We start from the raw sequence: 19542 nt of genomic DNA on the forward strand, positions 1-19542 counted from the left end.
ACATTGTTAAATGCTAAGGATACAAAGAATGACAAAAGGCAGTACCAGGCCTAAGGAGGACATAGTCTAATTTGGAGTGTGTGGGAGGGGGAGGGGAGATAAAATGTAAATAAACAGGTAATATAAGATATATACAGAGCAGATGGAAGGTAATCTCAGGTAGGAAGGCACTAGAAGCTGGGTGGGGCATGGGGGTGATAGACAATAGAAAAGGAATTTTAAAGAAAGTCAATTTGAGCTGTCTTCAAGGAATCCATGGAAACTAAGAATCAGAGGTGAAGAGTAAAATTGTTCCAGACATGGGGAACAGCCAGTGAATGAGAGTCTTCATTAATTACTGTTCATCATCTACCACTCCCACTGACCCCCTATTAAAAAACACCTGATGAATTTCACTCAAATAGATTCATCCTTGGTCAGAAACAGCATACAATGCTAAGCCACCCTCTAAGATTTTTTTGAGTTTAAATAGGGTCTTCCAGAGCTTATACTCCATGAGTATAGTGTTTGAGAACTCAAGATCACCTCCATGCCATGATGAAGCCTTAGAGTAAGGGCTATGAATAAGACTGGGAATAAGACAGTGTGAGTCCTTGGTGGTGATCAATAACTTTACTATGGCAGCATTGTATGAGCTGTAGGAAAAGTCCTCTTTTTGGCATTTAATGTCCTTCACAACCTGACCCCTTACTACTTCTCACTCTTCTTACACTACTATCTTTCTACATACTCTATGTTCCTACATCCTACTTCTTACACTGGCCTACTTACTACTCCTTGCAAATGATACTCCATTTTCTCCTTCTTCTAGCTTTTCCACTGTTGGTCCTCCATGCCTAGAATTCTCTCTCCCCACACTTCCACCTCTTATTTTTCTTGATTTTCTTCAATACTCATTTAAAATCCCACTTTTTGCAAGCATTTTCCAACCCCTGGATGCTAGTGTTTTCTTCTCTGAGGTACTGTTGTTATTGTTCAACTGTTTCAGGCCATGTCTGAGTCTTCATGACCCCATTTGGGAATTTCTTGGCAGAGATACCTGAGTACTTTACCATTTCCTTCTCTAGCTCATTTTACAGATGAGAAACTAAGGCAAAGAAGGTTAAATGACTTGCCCAGGGTTACACAGCTAGTAAGTGTCTGAGGCCAGATTTGACCTCATGAAGATGAGTCTTTCAGATTCCAAACCCTGTGCTCTGTCCATTGGGCCACCTAGCTGCCCTGAGGTTAATATCCATCTATTCTGCGTATATCTTGTATGTACCTAGTTACTTACATGGTGTCTCCTTCATTAGAGCGTGATCTTCTTTATAGCAAGGACTATAGCCATTCATTGTATCTCTAGCACCATAGGGCTGCACATGGTACCTTGCATGGGAAAGACCTTAATTTAGAAAGGCCAAGCTCTCCCACTGTATCCTAAGTCATCACCAATCATCTTGACTCTTGTCTTGCCATTGGACTTTGATGACTCTGGAGGAGAGTGTGAAGTTGATGACTTTTCACAGCTCTGCTTCACTTAAATCCAATTCACTTGTAAGTCAGGGCATCACTCTTGTGATGTCATTGGTCTTTTTTGAGAATGACGGATGAACAACAATAAAAACAATGTTTAATAAATGTTTGTTGACTGACTCTCTCTATAGTCTTTTAATTAATCACATTTTGAAGATTTGTAGTGGGGGTGGAGAGTCCTATATCCCATATAAAATGTTAGATTACTGCATGTGGTCAGTTTCACCTTTGTAGCACATGTGTGCTTCCACAAAGAGGAAGCCGCAGTATTTAAAGAATAACTCTAGTATGCCTTAAGATCAACGACTATGAGAGAAAGAGCCTGCATTATGTAATAAATTTAGTAAATCTGTGTCTTCATGGCAGCTTTGTCCCTAGCTACCCATCTACATTGTGGTAATTAATTTTAATTTCTGTTCTGTGCAATATGTCCTAGTTTGGGGCAGTTAGGTAGTGCAGTAGATAGAGTGATGGGATTGGAGTCAGGAAAAACTGAGTTCAAATGCAACCTCAGATACTAACTGTGTGACCCTGTGCAAGTCACTCACTTTTGTTTGCTTCAGTCTATAAAAACATTGATAATAATAGCACCTACCTCCTGGTGTTGTTGTGAGGATCAAATGAGATTATTGTAAAATGCTTAGCATAGTGCCTGGCACATAGTAAGTACCATATTAATATTATTATCACCATCATCATCATTAATATGGATGGACTCTAGTTCCAATTCTAAAATGATGTGATTTTATATCTGTCTATATAAAATAATTTATATACTTCAATACATCCAAATTAAAAAAAAAATTTAAAGAAGTTGTCACCTGAACTATTCTAAATATTCAGCTATTTGGCACTACATAAGAAAAATACATCCAAATAATTTATTTGGGGGTATCTGGGTATGTATTTTAATATTATTATTTAGCATTTTTAAGACATTTTGGTTCCATGGAACCATGGTCATTTAGAGAAACCAATGTAATAATACACCAATGCTCAGGGCTGTATGTTTTTGATATATGTTCAGTGAAATGTATCAACAACTATATATACATACATATATACATCACAGAATGTATTCATTTTGTGGAATGGAACATAGCAATGTAATTCATAGGGTCCTATTTTGGAAAAGGAGACTTTACATAATTAGATTTTCAGGAGCAACTAATACACAAAATGGTAGCAATCACAAAAATGAGAATGAGACCTAGTAGTAAGGACTAACACTCCAATTTCATCACTAATAACAAAGAGCTTTGTATGCATGGTAAGTTGACTATGATCTATGAAGTCCTTTTTTTTCTCCCCTCCACAAAACAACTACTTTCTAGGCTAGTTATACTCCCACAGTACTTTGCTTTAAAAAATGAGATTGCACAATTAATAATATTTTGTTGTTCAGTCATGTCTGATTATTCATGACCCTGTGGACCTATTGTCTATGAGGCTTTCTTGACAAAGATACTGAAATGCTTTGCCATTTTCTTCTCCAGTTTTATGCAGATAAAGGCTAAGTGACTTGCCCAGGGTCACATAGCTAGTAAGTATCTGAGGTCAAATTTGAAATCTGTTCTTTCTGACTCCAAGTCCAGTGTTCTATCCACTGCACTGCCTAGTTGCCCTAATAACATTTGTTGTTGCTCAATCATTTCAGTCATGTCTGTCTTACTCTTTATGACCCCATTAAGGATTTTCTTGGCAAAGATACTGGAGTGGTTTGTCATTTCCTTCTCCAGTTCATTTTACAGATGAGGAAACTGAGGGAAACAAAGTGAAGTGACTTGCCCAAGGTCACACAGCTAGTAAGTGTGTGAGGCTAAATTTGAACTCAGATCTTTCCAACTCCAGGCCTGGCACTCTATCCATTGTGCCACCTAGCTGCCCTAAAAATATTTAGTTCTAATCAAATAAATTTGTTTTAAGAGAACATAGAATTACAACACATTATTTTAAGATAATTAGACATGAGAAAGGATCAAAGGCTATTTGTTCCAAAGACTCTTACCTCCTGCATACATAACAGCAAGCATAATGGATGATATCCATGCTATCTCACTGTAGGTACTGTGAAATATCTCCTGAATTTCCTTGAAGAACACTGTGATGGCTTTGGGAAATGCATAGGAAAATCCAATGGAAATGAAAGCACCAAGAACCACAACCCAGCCCCATCCTCCATCTGGGGGTGGATACTGAGGTGGACCACTTGCTGCTGGTGGCATTTTGATGTCCTTTCTTGTGATTCAGATACCTGGAAAACAATATCATCAACAATTAAAAAAAATCAGAAGCAATATCTTAAAATTATCTTTCAATTTCCCATAGCTCTTTTATTAGAATTACTAAAAAAAAAGAATAGCATTACCTAATAATAACCATAATGTGGCTTAGCCTGCATACTTAGCCCTTGGAATATCTAAAAATTTCATTTACCAAAAATGGTATACCACAAGCTTACTTGAGTATTATGTTTTTGAATGTGATAAGCTAATGAAATTTAAATGATTTACTTTGCATTTAAAAAAATACTTAATAGAAATTAAGAATTAATATCTGGGTCAAAGTGACTCTCTTGACCCTAAGTAAATATACAAAACAAATGAAGATATTCATTTTAAAGTGTATTTTACTATTCTAAAAATTATATTTTTTATGTTTGGGAATAGGCACAAAAGTAGCACAAAAAAATGTTGATGAATTATACATTATTAAACACTTTCTAAAGCTGAAATTTCTACCATTTTTATTAAATGAGAATATTCAATCATTTCAGACCAGATCTTTTACCAAGATCTATATTTTAGAAGTTTATGCTTCTATGAAATCAAGTAAATTTTAATGCACCTTCAAATTTAGTGTTAGCTGCTCTTTTTATAAATGATGGATAATTTACATATTATGTAGTTGATTAATCTACATATTATGTAATTGATTGAATCCTCCAAGTCAAAGAGTAAAATGATTTTATCAATAAGCCTATGGGCTCAACCTCAGTTTTATTTGCTATGTGAATATCTCAAAAAAGCACTCTTCTGCAGGAGAAACATACAGATCCCTAGATTTTCCCAACAGGATATATAGTTTGAATTCTACTTAATATCACAAATATTTTAAAGCTTATTAATACTTCAGCATGGGTGTGATTTTAAAACACAAACATTGTAAATAACAATTAATAAGACAAAATCAAGAAAGATACATTTTCCCTGGAATTACTTTGGTTTCTCAATATCAATATTGCTTCTACAATCCTACTCCTCACCATTTTTTTTTCAAGCTAACTTCCTTTAACTTGCAGATGCCAGTGGGTTCTCCTACACTTCCCTCCCACCCCCATTCCATTTGTGGAGATTTCTCAATGGCAATGCTATTACTTGTGGCAGGAAGAAAGAACGCTTCTAGTGAAAGCTAATGCTTCAAATGTGTCAATGCCAATATATTTTGTCAGAATTTGTCTTTAGAGGCCTAACAGTAAAGCTAAACAAATGTCTATAATAATAGAAACAAGGGGACTTTTTGTTGTTGTTATACATCTAAATATGTCCAAGGTATTTGCAGTAATCTTCAAATCACCCTGAGGGATATGAGGTCAAATATTATTTTCCACATCAGAGTTTGCTTATTTGCCCAATGATGAAACATGGAAGTAGCTTCTTTAATAGCTCAAGAAAGGAAAATAAACATTATTCCTGCAAAATCTTTTAAAGGACTTGCATATCCACAAAGCATTATTACAGCAAATTGTTATTATGATAGTAACTATAGTGATATTTATGACTCATGATGCTTTTAAACAGGAAATTTAAAATCACTCAGTGTAAAGTATTTCAATGATTTATGGAGAGTAGGCAATGATTATCCCCATTTTACAAACAGAGATATTGAGATTTTAAAAGAACTTATTTGTATTCATTAAAGTTTCAAGTACCTGAGGGAATAGAGAATTATAAATACATTCTACTTGAATCCTTCAAAATTAAAGTAATTAAATACTATTGACCAGCGACTCTCTTCAGAAATAATCTCTCTTCCCATCTTTATAGACACCACTCTATTTTGGTTCTCTTCTTGCAAATTTACCTATTCAATCTCTTTCTCCTTTGCTTGTTCTTGACCCCTTTCCACCCTCCTTAAGTGAGAAATTCCTTAAGGTTCTCCCTCTGACAATGTTTTCTTCCCTTGACATTTCCCATCATGAGAATCTCATTTATCCTAATACTTCAAGTATCCTTTCTAAGCAGAAGACTTTAATTTCATGCCATGAGCTCAGAATCAGCATTACCAACTACCTACAGTATGTGTATATATATATATATGTATGTATATGTATGTATACATACACACACACACACACACACACACACACACACACACACACACACAGAGTTCTATTATCTTCAAAATGTAATCTCCTTAAAGGTAGGTACTATTTTTGGCATTGTCTTCATATCCTTAGCACTTAATACAGTGTTCTAGATATAGTGGAAGCTTAAATGTTTTTGTTTTGGAGTTGTTTTTTGTTTGTTTATTTTTGAAATGCAATGAACCTGTTTATAACATTATTTCTTTAGATCACACTATATAAAGAAAATAACTGATACTTCTGGTTTCTTTATAGTCAGTAAGAAGAAAGTTTTTTTTCAGGGCATTGGGTTAATTTTCCATATGGACCATGATGAGTGACATTCTTGATATCTCTCTTAAGAGGGGAAACTAATTTTAAAACTGTAGGATCACATTGCATCTTATCTTCTCTCTACCAAACTAAAGAAAAAGTGTTTACCTTCATTCATTAAATCATTAAAAAAAAAACAGAGACTGATTCAAAGAACATAACAAGGAAACTTCAGACATGGAGACTTCATGAACTGGTTAAAGGAGAGGGGCAAATCTACCACCTGGAAGCAATCAACTGAAGAAAGAAAGCTGCAAAATACAAACTATTGTCCACATGAAGGAGATAGTCTGTACTATCAGTTCAAATCTAAGCAGTATTATCTTTATCATTCTAAAAAAACAAAAAACTACCAACCACCCATTATGCATTGTACTTGGATAGGCATTGTAGATAAAGCATGGGCCAAAAAGCCATAGAATAGAAATTAGTGCAAAAGTCAAAACTACCAAGATTTTCTGAAATATTTAAATTGAGGCACACTGAGAAGGATAAGAAAACCCTAAGGGTTTTCTCCAACTGAAAAGGCAGGTGTCACAGTATTTTCTGCACTTGAGAACTTCCCTCCAGGCTCCAGATGACTGGTGGCATCCTTTGTGCTTTCAAACATCTATGCAAGAAAGGAAGTAAGCATTATACTTCTATGCCCACACTTTGCTGGCATGGTCAAAGAAGAGTACTGATAAACAAGGAAGAAAATAGAAATAGGTTGACTTGTATTGCTGCTCTGGAAAAAAAAAAGCAGTATATACCAAACCAAAAAGGGCAAAATGGATAAAAGAAAGAAAATACATTTCTTAATACATTCATAAAAGAAAGCAAACTATGAAAACTCTAAAACATAAAAACAAGTACTAACAAATGTCTCTGTAACTCAATATTTAGGTGGCATTGTGGAATTACTCAGTATCCTCTAAAGTTAAAATGACTTACTTTAAGATTTCTTCTGTTAACAAAATTGGAATAAAAATTATTAACCTGATTGGGTAAGAAATCATAGCCTGAAATTCTCATAAAACTAATTTTTTCATATTTAAACTGTAAATATTTAGATACCTATTTTAAGTCAAATTGAGTCATTGCTATCTAATTTCCTACAAATAAGAAAATGACCTGGGGCAGCTAGGTGGCAGTGGATAGCGCACCAGCCCTGGAGTAAGGAGGACCTGATTCAAATCCGACCTCAGACACATGACACTTACTAGCTGTGTGTCCCTGGGCAAGTCACCTAACCCCATTGCCTAGCCAAAAAAGAAAATGACTTGTAATGTTCATCTTTATTGCTGATTGTCAGGTTTATAACATGCAAACATTAAAATTTTTAAAATTGTGAATTTCCTGTTTGTGGAATTATTTTTGGAAGCCAAAGATTATCCCTACTAAATGCTACAAAAAGTGAAAAGGAAGCAGTCTCTAGCAAAAAGGTCAAATAAAGAGCTGTGAGTAAAGACAAATTGTGTCTCTTGGTATCATGCACTGCAGATTCCAGTCAGTCACGATCAGTCTGGTAGGAATTTTTTTGCCAAATGCATCATTAATGTTCTGTGATCACCAACAGCCAGAATCAATCATCAATACAATAGAATATAAAGAAATATTGTGAAGAGGTTTTTATAGCTTCCTCATGTTCATAGAGCCTCCATTTTTGCAGATTATTGTTCCCTAAAAACTGAATGGAAAACTATTATTTTTTAATGGAAAATTTGTCTGACTTTGCCTTCTATATGCAAAGTAGCCACCTGACTTAATGAGCAATCAGTGGATTGAGAATAAAGTATTAATATGAAAAATACAGAATTAATTTTGGAAGAAAAAATAAGGGAACAACAACAAGGGTGTATGTGGACTATGGGTTAAGTCAGCTGGAGAAAAAAAAAAAACCTTCTCCTGTCCAGAAAATTCTTTTTTATATGCAGCTATTGTATTTATAAGTATGCATACTTCTGATTACTTGAGGTTAAAAATAGTTTTACATCTTTCCAGAAATGTGCCAGTGAAACTTTGAAGGACATTTATGTGTTATATGAGTTTTTGTAGTATGATCAGGGTGGAAACAGTTGAAGTTTAAACTCCTCACTCTGTAATTTTTTTCCTGCAACCACAAAGAAAAAATAAACTCTCTTTTATTATTAATTCATAAGTTTAAACTAAATTTTAGAATTTTTAAAAATTATTTCTAATATAATAACTATTTAGAAATACTACCATCTGGTTTATTTTCTGACCACTATCCAAAAAATAAAGTTAACACAACTAAGGAATCTTCAATCCAGGCTTTCAAAATATGTTATAAATATTAATGTTTAGGCACACTAGCAATCTTGGTCAATATTGTTATTGTTTTCATTTTACAAATAGGAAACTAGGGCCATAGCAAGGTTAAGTGATTTATTTAAGTGCACACAATGAACTAGTGGCAGCACTGGAAATAAACCCTATGAATTTGAATTCTCTGAGCTATTAAAGTATGCCCTGGCATATTAAAGTAAACTTTAATCTTTGCCTTTTCCAGATTACTTTAAAGCTTTAGAATCCTTTTAAACATTGAACTTAATTCTTCTATTTTGAAAACTGTGAAGTCAGAAGGAAAGGGATTAAAGAGAAGAATGACACTGATTTTTTTATACTAAAGTCTTAAAATCTTTTACATCCTTTTCTATACTCCCACCATACCATGGGATGTATATATATATTTAGTTGTTGTAATAATTGTTATCAACTGACATTTTTATATGATACTTTATAACTTTGCAAAATTTGTTTTCCAGTTAAGATAGAAAATTGAAGGATTCTGGTGCTTAATAAGTGTTTATTGAACTACTTATTGCCTGATTATTAAAATATAACAAACTCAATAGATCCACAAGTCAATAGTTAAAGTTTTACTACATAAGTGTGTGTGTGTGTGATAAAAGTAACATGATATAGAGGATAGAAGGCCTATGCTATAGTCAAGAAGACTTGGGTTCACTTTCTCCTTCTGAAACATATTGGCTGTGTGAATATAGACAAGTCTTAACAACTCAGAGCTCCAGGAAACTCTAAGACTTTGTTACAGATAAACTGCTAATGTGAGTTGGTGGAAAGAATTTCTATACCTGAAATTTCCTTCATTCATGATATCATAGGTCTAGATAGTAGTGTGTGTTTGTGTGTGGCAAGGAGAAGTTAGGTATGGAGAATGTGTAGGATTAGGAATAGAGGTAATTGAAAACTTGGAAAAAATCTGTTTGTTGTGTTAAAGATCTTTCTTTTAGTTATAATAAGCATTTATTCCACAACACTGAGTGTGTGTGATCTCTTTGTCCTACTCACCAGTTTGATTGGACTTGCCTTGTTCATGACTAGGACCTGCCTGAGGGATGAGGGGAGACCCTAAGACATGTGGTACTCTCCATCCTGATAGGTAGGGCTAGTAACCTTCAGTTCTGCTATATTTGGATATAACTAATTAACCTTAGGTAAGCTAGGCTCCACGAGCCATTGTCAACAAGCCCTTTTGTCCTGGACTCTATCATAAGGAAAGTATATTTCTTCTGGGCATTGTATTCCTTCGTGGTTCTAAAGCCAAAGTCACTCACTGCATCACAAGCCATCCAGTCATCTTGACTTATGTCTTGCCACTGGACTTTGATGGCTCTGGAGGAGAGAGTGAGGCTGACTACTTTGCTCAACTCTGCCTCACTTAAACCCTACTCACTGGTAAGTCAAGACATCACCCTCAGGATAGCTTTGGTCCTCTTTGAGAACAAACGTCAACCCAACAAAGACTACCCTAAGGAATATCTATAATCAAAAGAGAAATGTCACTGAGTTCCTCTATCCCATGAAGTACATCACTAGGAGATGGAACCTGACAAAAGGCCTTACTTGGGAAATGCAGACTCTGATAAGAAACAGCAGAAGAAAATCAAAGCAATGTTGTTTGCCCCCAGGGCCTGGTGATGAAACTGGAGATTAGGTTAAAACTAAAGTCCCCTGGAGCAGAGCCACTTCAGAGGCCAAGGATCTGGCCAAAGATTTTCTGAGTAGGTGACCACACCAGGAAAATAGGCATACCTAGATGAACAGGGGTCTGAGAATGTCACAAGGCACCAGATTAAAACCACTGTGATCTGGTGTCAGGATAATTTTGGAGCCTAGCCTTGAACCCTCCAACTTCCAATAGATAACTGTTCCAGGATATTGACCAGGTCAGAGCAACTAGTTGGGTAAGCCCTCAAAGAAAAGAAGGATGTAACCCATGATAGTGGGTTGGGTTAGGTATGTTGGTACACAATGAGACATAATATGTCTAAATCTCAGTCCCAGCCCAATGATTGCAGGTCAAGATTATGGAAAAAGGCAGGGCCTGACTTGGAAGCAGCTTCCCACTGAGAGAGTAGGGCAAATATCTTTAGTCTAGGTAGTCAGGATGGCACAAGACTTGCTATGACGAAAAGAAAATCTTTCAATATTAGATGCCAAAAGTCCAGAGAAAAAGGTTACATTCAGAGATAACTTACCCTTTAAAACTGAGTATATTTCTTCAGGGGAAAAATGGATCTTAATTACACACACACACACACACACACACGTATATATATATATATATATATATAAAAATAATCATATATACACACACATGTGCATACATACATTTTGATGGAGGAGAAAAGAAACCTAGAACGGAAATACATTTAAGCAATCTGAATTAAGTTGTTATATCCTAACAGGGGGAAAATGGTACTCACCAGGGGTGTGACAGAGCCAGCTAAAAGATATTTGTGATAGTCCATTGTTAAATTTTCATTGTATTTACACCTCAGAGATCAGCCATCAGTATAAATCAGGGTTTGAGTTATTTTTTGTTGATTTCTAAACTTTAGTGTTAATAATGAAGATTAAAATGTGGGAATAGTGGGCAGCTAGGTGGCACAGTGGATAGAGAGCCGGCCCTGGATTCAGAAGGACCTAAGTTCAAATCTGGCCTCAGACACATAACACTTAGTAGCTCTGTGACCCTGGGCAAGTCACTTAACCCCATTGCCTAGCCAAAAAAAAAAAATAATAAAATAAAATGTGGGGATAGATAGGTAGATAGATAAATAGACAGATAGACAGACCTAAGTAGAGAGATATACTATGTGCCAGACACTGTGTTGAATGGTTTAGGAATCCAAAATTATATATATATATATATACATATGTGTGTGTGTGTGTGTATAATTTATTTATATATCTCTATATATTTGTGTGTATGTATACATGTGTGTGCATGTATATATACATATATATACATATATGTGTGTTATATATACATATATGTGTATGTGTGTGTGTATATGTATATAATAAAAATATGGTCCCTTCCCCAAGGAGTGCACATTCTAAAGGGTGGATACAACAGCATGCTAATAAATATTACATAGAAGATATATACAGTATAAATTGGTAAGCAATCTTGGAGGAAAGGCATTAGCATTGGGGGAAGAAAAGGATAAGGGACCTGGAAAGTCCTCTTGCCAGTGGTCTGATTTGAAGAAGGAAGGAAGCCAGGGAATTTGTCAGGTTAAGAGGAAAAGAATTGCAGGCATGAGGGACAGCCAGCAAAAAGACATAAAATAAGAAGGCAGAGTGTCATACATGAGAAACAACCATAAGGCACATATCACTGGATATGAAAATAGACTGAGGAGAGTTAATTATAAGAAAACTGCAAAAGCAGAAGTGGATCAAGTTGTGAAGGAAATTAAAAGACAAACAGAGGATAGTGTACTTGATCCATATCTAAGAACGAATCACTGGAGTTTGATGGGGGCGGGGGGAGGGGTGGTTTAAGGCAGAGGTAGTGGGGATGGGGTTGGGAGGGTGACATGATCAGATCACACTTTGTGTAATTTACTCTTTCCTAAAGCTACCCAGCCTCTTTTGTCCATCAAGCAGAAGAAAGATGAAACAACTCAAAAGCAAGAAAAACAATTATTCTTTATGTGATGCCCCTGAGCAAAAACACACTTGTGTCTCTTTGTTCCTTCATGCCTCCCTCCTTCCCTCACCTGAATCAGAGAATGGATTTTTTTTTTCTCCTTTCACCTACTACCAGCTGTTTCTTGACAGAACTATTGGTCAAATGTAGCTAGAAGGGTACTCTTTAAGGAACCTGATGCTACTAGTTATAGCTGAAGACAACCAGAAAGATCTATTGAAAAATCAATGACCAAGAAATGTTATCTAATTAAAAAGCTTACCTCTTCTGGGGTCTATGAATTTGTTATTATTTTTTGCTACCTGTTTTTCAATATGATTGGTTTCTCCTTAATCTTATGTGTTTTATTTTGTGAATTTAAAAACATGTTTCTACAAAGGGGTCCATAGGCTTCACTAGACTGCCAAAGGGGTCTGTGAATCACAAAAATATTAAAAATCTCTGCTCTGGAGAGAGATCTGACACCCAAAGGAAAGAAATTCTAATTTTTAACATCCCTGGCTATCAGGAGTCTTCTCTAACCTAAATTTCTAATGCTAATAGTTTGTTTATTTTTATTTTTATTTTATTCTAAGAGAATATCAAAAATAGTAGAATAATTTTTTATATAAAATGACCTGTCACATAATTTAAGACTATTATCAAATTGGCCATCTAATCTCTTTTCTGTGATTAATAGCATCAGTTTCTCTCACCTTTTCTCTGTCTACTTACTCATATGTTTATGATTTATGATACTTATCTCTTAAGATATTTGATTTAATTTAATATTTGTTGAACGCAAACTATATGTAAGGAAGTAGGACTCTCTAATAAGGATTTCCCTTATTTCTTACATTTTTTTTTATTTTTATACATCATCATACAGCATTCAAAATTAACATTATACTACTGATTTGGCATTGTTTTCCATTATGATCTTTCTATTTTTCCTAGTTTTTTTTTCAATTAACAAATTTATTTATTTTTAGTTTTCAACATTTACTTCCACAAGATTTTGAGTTCCAAATTTTCACCCCATCTCACCCCTCCCCCACCCAAGATGGCGTACATTCTGAATACCCCTTCCCCATGTCTGTCTTCCCTTCTATCTCTCCCCCCCTTCTCTTATCCCATTCCCCTTCTATTTTCCTGTAGGGCAGGATAGATTTCTATACTCCATTTCCTGTATTTCTTATTTCCCAGTTGCATGTGAAAACATTTTTTTAAACATGTGTTTTTAAAACTTTGGGTTCCAAATTTTCTCCCTTCCTCCCTCCCCACCCACCCTCATTGAAAAGGCAACCAACTCAATATAGGTTATACATGTGCAGTTATGCAAAACACTTCCATAGTAGACATGCTGTGAAAAACTAACTCTATTTCCCTTAATCCTATCCTGCCCTCCCCCATTTATTCTATTCTTTCTTTTGACCCTGTCCCTCCTCAGAAGTATTTGCTTCTAATTACCCCCTTTCCCAATCTGCCCTTCTCTCTATCATCCCCCTACTCTCTTGTCCCCTTTCCCCCCATTCTCCTGTAGGGTAAGACAGATTTTCATACCCAATTGAATGTGTATGTTATTCCCTCCTTAAGTCAAATCCTATGAGAATAAGATTCACTCATTCCCTTTTACTTCCCCCATTCTTTTCTATTTGTTTGTGAGACAATTTACCCCGGTCTACCTCTCCCTTTCTCCTTCTCCTAGTATAATCCTCTCTCACCTCTTAATTTTATTCTCCAGATATGACCCCTTCATCTTCAACTCATCCTGTGCCCTCTATCTATCTATACATATGTTTAATTTTTTCCCTCCAACTACCCTAATGCTGACAAAGGTCTCATGAGTTACAAATATCATCTTTCCATGTAGGAATGTAAACAGTTCAACTTTAATAAGTCTCTTATGATTTCTCTTTCCTGTTTACCTCTTCATGTTCCACTTGAGTCTTGTATTGGAAAGTCAAATTTTCTATTCAGCTCTGGTCTTTTCATCAAGAATGCTTGAAAGTCCCCTATTTCAATGAATGACCATTTTTCCCCTGAAGGATTATACTCAGTTTTGCTGGGTAGGTGATTCTTGGTTGTAATCCTATCTCCTTTGCCCTCTGGAATATTATATTCCATGCCCTGCAGTCCCTTAATGTAGAAGCTTTCCTAGGTTTTTTTTTTTCCTAGCCAATAAAGAACTTAATTTGTGCAGGTTTTCTCCTTTTAATGTATTATCTTGGACAATTATTCTATGCTTATTAAACTTTATATCAAAACATACCACTGATTTATTAAATTAATTTTAATCTTACTATCCAAGGTGTGTGAGCCAACACCCAGAATGATTAATTTTATAGGCCCTTAGAGGTCATCTAATGTTTCCTTCCTCTATCCAGCATGAAAATACTGACTAATGGTAGCTCTGGAACCAAAAACCCCTGAGGAAAATCACGACTTATAATATCAATGATTGCTATTTGGTTTTTAATACCCATTAGACTTTGAGCTCTTTGATTGTAGTGACAGTCTTGTGCCATTATTTATAACCTTAGTACTTAGCACAGTTTTTAGCATATAGTAAGTGCACAAAAGTACTTACTGACTAACTGAAAAAGCATTTATTAAAAAAAGCATTGAATATATTGCACTCTTCTGTGTTGTAGGAAATTTTCCAACCGCTGAATACTCCTCAGCAACTGTTGTGACCAGAACATAATTAATTTTTTTTGAATTTTGAATATTGTGATGAATAGGATGAAACATATACTTCTACCTTTTGACAGATGTTCATTCATTGAATTTTCTTTGGATTTAAAGAAATGGCAATGATAAAAGGCTGGTGTATAGGAGTTTATTGGTTATCTAAGAAAATGAGGGAACAGGGATAAAAGAGATACTTAAGATCCATAAAGCCTCACAACGGTCAATATCTTCATCCCACTAGTTTGCAATAAGGTACAAAACTGACTTAACAATACAAGTTTTTAATTTAATTTTATTTGTTTGTATTTACCTTTTCTTTAACCATTCTCTAATGGAAATGATGGGGTGCCAGGACCTGGACCCCTAAAAGGAAAAGACTATGTCTTTGAAAGTAATCAAGGGGCAGCTAAGTGGCTCAGTGGATGGAGCACCAGTCCTGGAGTCAGGAGGACCTAAGTTCAAATCCAGTCTTAAACACTAGCTGTGTGACCCAGGCAATTCATTTAACCCCAATTGCCTTACAAAACAAAAACAAAAAAAAAGGAAGCAACCCAGTCCCTGAATTTTCCCACACCTTTCAGCAGCCCAGATCACTGGTGTCTGGCCCAAGGCATCTGGCCCAACCCAGCCCAGCTAGATACTTGACAGTCCTTTCACAGTTGCTCTTGACCTACCCCAGGCTACTTTACTCCTTTGACTATTGCATCTGGCCCACCCTAGGCTATTTACCATTCTTTAATCCCATCTAGATCCTTTTGAGGTCCTTTTTTTGTATATAAGTATGGGTTTTACTCCCATTAAGTTGCAGATTAACTAGGAATCTCACCCACACTATTGGCATTACAATAAACCTTGCCACTTTGACTGGAAAATAGTTCCAGTGTTTGAATTTCTTCCAGGCAGACTCCCCTGTACTCTGACATTTAAGGGTTCCCAGCAACCCCAACCACATCAGAAATATTACTCAATAGCAAATTGACTGTAAATTTGGGCTAGCTAGTATGAGAAAACAGAGCAAAAACAACACAAAACAAAACTAAACACAGAAGGCAGGTTTTAATGTCATAATATCTTATTTAACTAAAGAGATTATCCAACCAACTACAATGAAACAAATTAAAAATTCCAAGTACTACACTAGCTTTTTTTCTGTCACTTCCTATATTTGCTTCTAAAGATCTGCTCCAAATAAATACAACATTCATTTAATAAGTCAAACAAATAGAAACTTTAATGACATCAGTAATGTCAGATCAAAATTTATATCTCTAAAAACTTATTTTATCAAAATATGAAAAGATTATATCAGTGACATAAGTTTCCAAGACTGGAAAAGCAACAAATAAGCAATCTTAAATGAAGTAGAAAAGAAGAATCCTTCAAATTAAAGGAGACATAAAGAAACATGAAAATAAAAACTTTAGAACTAATGAGCAAAACTAGAAGATATTTTAAATTAACAAAATTAGTAAACAACCAACTTGAGCAAGAAAAAAAGAGGGGAATATCAAATAATTAAACTAAAATTTTAACAAGATGACTTCATAATAAAAATAGAGAAAATAAAAAAAATTGTTGGAAATTATACATGATTATGCTTTTCCCTCTATATCATTTTTCTTGGAGATCTCATCAGTTCTAATGGCTTCAATTATTTTATATATATATATATCCATACTTAATTTCTCTCCTAACCACTAGTGTCCATCTCAACTACCTCAATCTTGATGACCCATAGATATCTTAAACTCAACATGCCCAAAATTGAACTCACTATCTTCCCTGACCTTCCCCCTAACCCTTCCCTCTTCCTAACTTTTCTATTACTGTCCTTCCATCCTCCAGTCAAACAGGTTCACAACCTAAGTGACATTTGGACTCCTTACACACACACACACACACACACACACCCAAAGAGAGAGAGACAGAGACAGAGAGAGACAGAGAGAGATAGGAGGTGGGGCAGGAGGGAAAGTGTATGTTAGGGAAAGTGTATTGGAATGAAAATGTTGCAGTACCAGATCAACAGCAGTCCTGTCCCACGTACAGGACACATGGGAAATTTGTGCTTTGTTCAGTGACTTGTAGCTATGGTTTCCTGATACTGTCTCCACAACACATGGTAGTTAGAAAACCTGAAGCCAAGAAGTGTAGCTCTATTCTTCACAGGTAGTGGGCCAGAATGGTTAGTCAGGCACTACTGTTTCACAGACATTAACAGTTACACACTATCTGAGCCATGTTTTGGTAAAAATGATACCTTCCTTTCATATATGATTTTACAGTTTTGAAAGTTCTTTCACATGTATGAGTTCATTTGATCTTCACAGAATAGGTTAAATTATCTCTTTGCTAAATTAAAAATATTAAGAATAGTTTTTTTTAATCTCTAAATAAAGCCAAACAAAATAAACAAAAATAAATGGGGGTTCCAAACAGCTAAATATTCTATCTTTGGAAGATGACAGGGAGATTCTGTGCTGCCCAGATTGGGATGGAGTGTGTGAGGGGGGAGAAGACAAAGGTTTTTTTGTTTATTTATTTGTTAGTTAGTTATTGTCAGAGATACATAATAAATATAGACCTGGAATTTGGAGACAAATGGTCTTATTTATCTTTTGTTCCTATTCCGTTTTATTTGCATGTCAATCAGAGATGATTTGAGATTAATTGCTCCAAATGCTACAAAGTTCCCGCACTTTATTTTTCCTTTTAGCAGAGCCATTGCAAAATGGGTCAAAGGCAGGGCACAGAACCCCATACAGGAGATTAAGCAGCAATTGCAAGGGATTTCTAACACTAAGTCAGAGAGGTTCTGAGTCTGGAATTACAGGTTTATCACCAACATCAAACACAAACATTCAAAAGAATAGAAAACATATTAGTCTAGAGCACTCTGTCAAGTTTTTGTTGGCTTCACTTTGCTAGATGTGGTTGCTCATAGCCTTTGCTGTGCATTGAAAAGCTATCTGCCTCCCCAAGCTGAAAGGGAGGGGGGGAGAGAGAGAGAGGTTCTAATCATTGACACTTAGAAGACCTTGAAGAGCTGAAGTACATGGCAGAAAGAAGCTTAGCAACCATGAAATAAGTAGAGATGTCCAGCACAAAAGATGAGCCCAGAAGACATGACACACTCAAGAAAGAACAAAAATGTGATACCCATTAGAGAACAATGTAAGGAAATAACCAGAGGCCAGAAAAAGCCCTGTAGCATCACAGATTTTTATTTTTATTTTTATTTTTGCTTTTTGGCTAGGCAATGGGGTTAAATGACTTGCCCAGGGTTACACAGCTAGTAAGTGTCAAGTGTCTGAGGCCAGATTTGAACTCAGGTCCTCCTGACTCCAAGGCTGGCACTCTATTCACTGCACCACCTAGGTGCCCCAGCATCAAAGATTAGTCTACACATATCTTCTATGTGTACCTTCTACATGTGTTCCACAGTAATGTGAATTTTTTTTAGCATATATAATGACATTTATGACTATTGGCCAAAGATGGAGCTTAGATGTGCCCTCCATGCATGCTCCCTATTAATGCATATTTTCTAAATGTGTCCCCTACCTAATTGGTGGTGTGGTAAGCTATGGAAATATATATGTATGTATGTGCATATGTGTGTATCCATACACACACTACATATATATGTATGTATGTGTATATATGTATGTGTGTACACACAAACTCACACACACATATGTAATATTGGGGAGGAGTACCATTTTTTCTTTTCACTATAATATTTGATGTTTTGTGTCCTCCACCTGGATAGCAAAAATTAAACATATTAGTAGGAATTTCTAAGCTATGATTTTGAGTATGACCCAATCCATGTCCTTAAATCTGGAGTAGCTTTTTGGAGGGACACATGTGAGAAGGGTTAATAAGAGAGGGTGCTCCAGTCTACTATATAGCTGATAAATATCACAGCCATAAATAGAATTCAAGTCTTCTAATTCATAACCCAATGCTCTTTCTACCTTTCCATATTTTGTCTGACATCTGTTCTCTGTGTCTATAATTACCCTACTTCTTTTTATATGACAGCTGATCGGTACCTGGCTATTGTATATTTTTCATAGATGTCTTAATCAGTGAAGTTCTGTTTAAGTGAGGACCACTTCCACTGGCTGCATTCTCAAACTTCATCATTAGAGATATAAATGTGCCATTTTTGTCTACTCGATTGAGAGATGATGAAATAATAGTAGCTCACATTTATTTATCCAGTAATTTAAATGAGAACAAATGAGATAATATTTGTAAAGCATGTAATACTGTGTCTGGAACATAGCAGGTGCTTCATAAATGATGAAAAGATGGTAGCTCACATTTATATAGTACTTTAATGGGATCAAATGAAATAATGTTTGTAAAGCACTAGCAGAGTATCTGGCATATAGTAGGTACCTAATAAATGATGAAACAATAGTAGCTCACATTTATAAGGTATTTTAATGAGGTCAAATGAGATAACATTTGTAAAATGCTTAGTACAGCCTGGTACCTAATTGGTATTTAACAAATGTGGTGCAGCTAGGTGGCATAGTGGAAAGAGCACCAGCCTTGGAGTCAGGAGGACCTGAGTTTAAATCAGGCCTCAGAGACATAACAGTCACTAGCTGTGTGACTCTGGGCAAGTTATTTAACCCCAATTGCCTCACACACACACACACACACACACACACACACACACACACACACACAC

At 35.6% G+C, this 19542-nt stretch overlaps 1 protein-coding gene across 7 annotated transcripts in view; it reads right to left on the reverse strand.

The window, feature by feature from the left end:
- SLC16A7 (solute carrier family 16 member 7) overlaps window positions 1–19542 on the reverse strand; it is a 214005-nt gene that overhangs the window by 79003 nt on the left and 115460 nt on the right. For all 7 annotated transcript variants that reach the window (XM_027854958.1, XM_027854955.1, XM_027854957.1 and 4 more), the window contains one exon: window positions 3524–3769. In XM_027854958.1, the coding sequence (XP_027710759.1) occupies window positions 3524–3740 (217 nt within the window). In that variant the 5' untranslated portion in view covers window positions 3741–3769. The remainder of the gene's footprint in view (window positions 1–3523; window positions 3770–19542) is intronic.

This window comes from Vombatus ursinus, unplaced genomic scaffold (assembly GCF_900497805.2).
Source record: "Vombatus ursinus unplaced genomic scaffold, bare-nosed wombat genome assembly UNPS02010769.1, whole genome shotgun sequence".
Lineage (NCBI taxonomy): Eukaryota > Metazoa > Chordata > Mammalia > Diprotodontia > Vombatidae > Vombatus > Vombatus ursinus.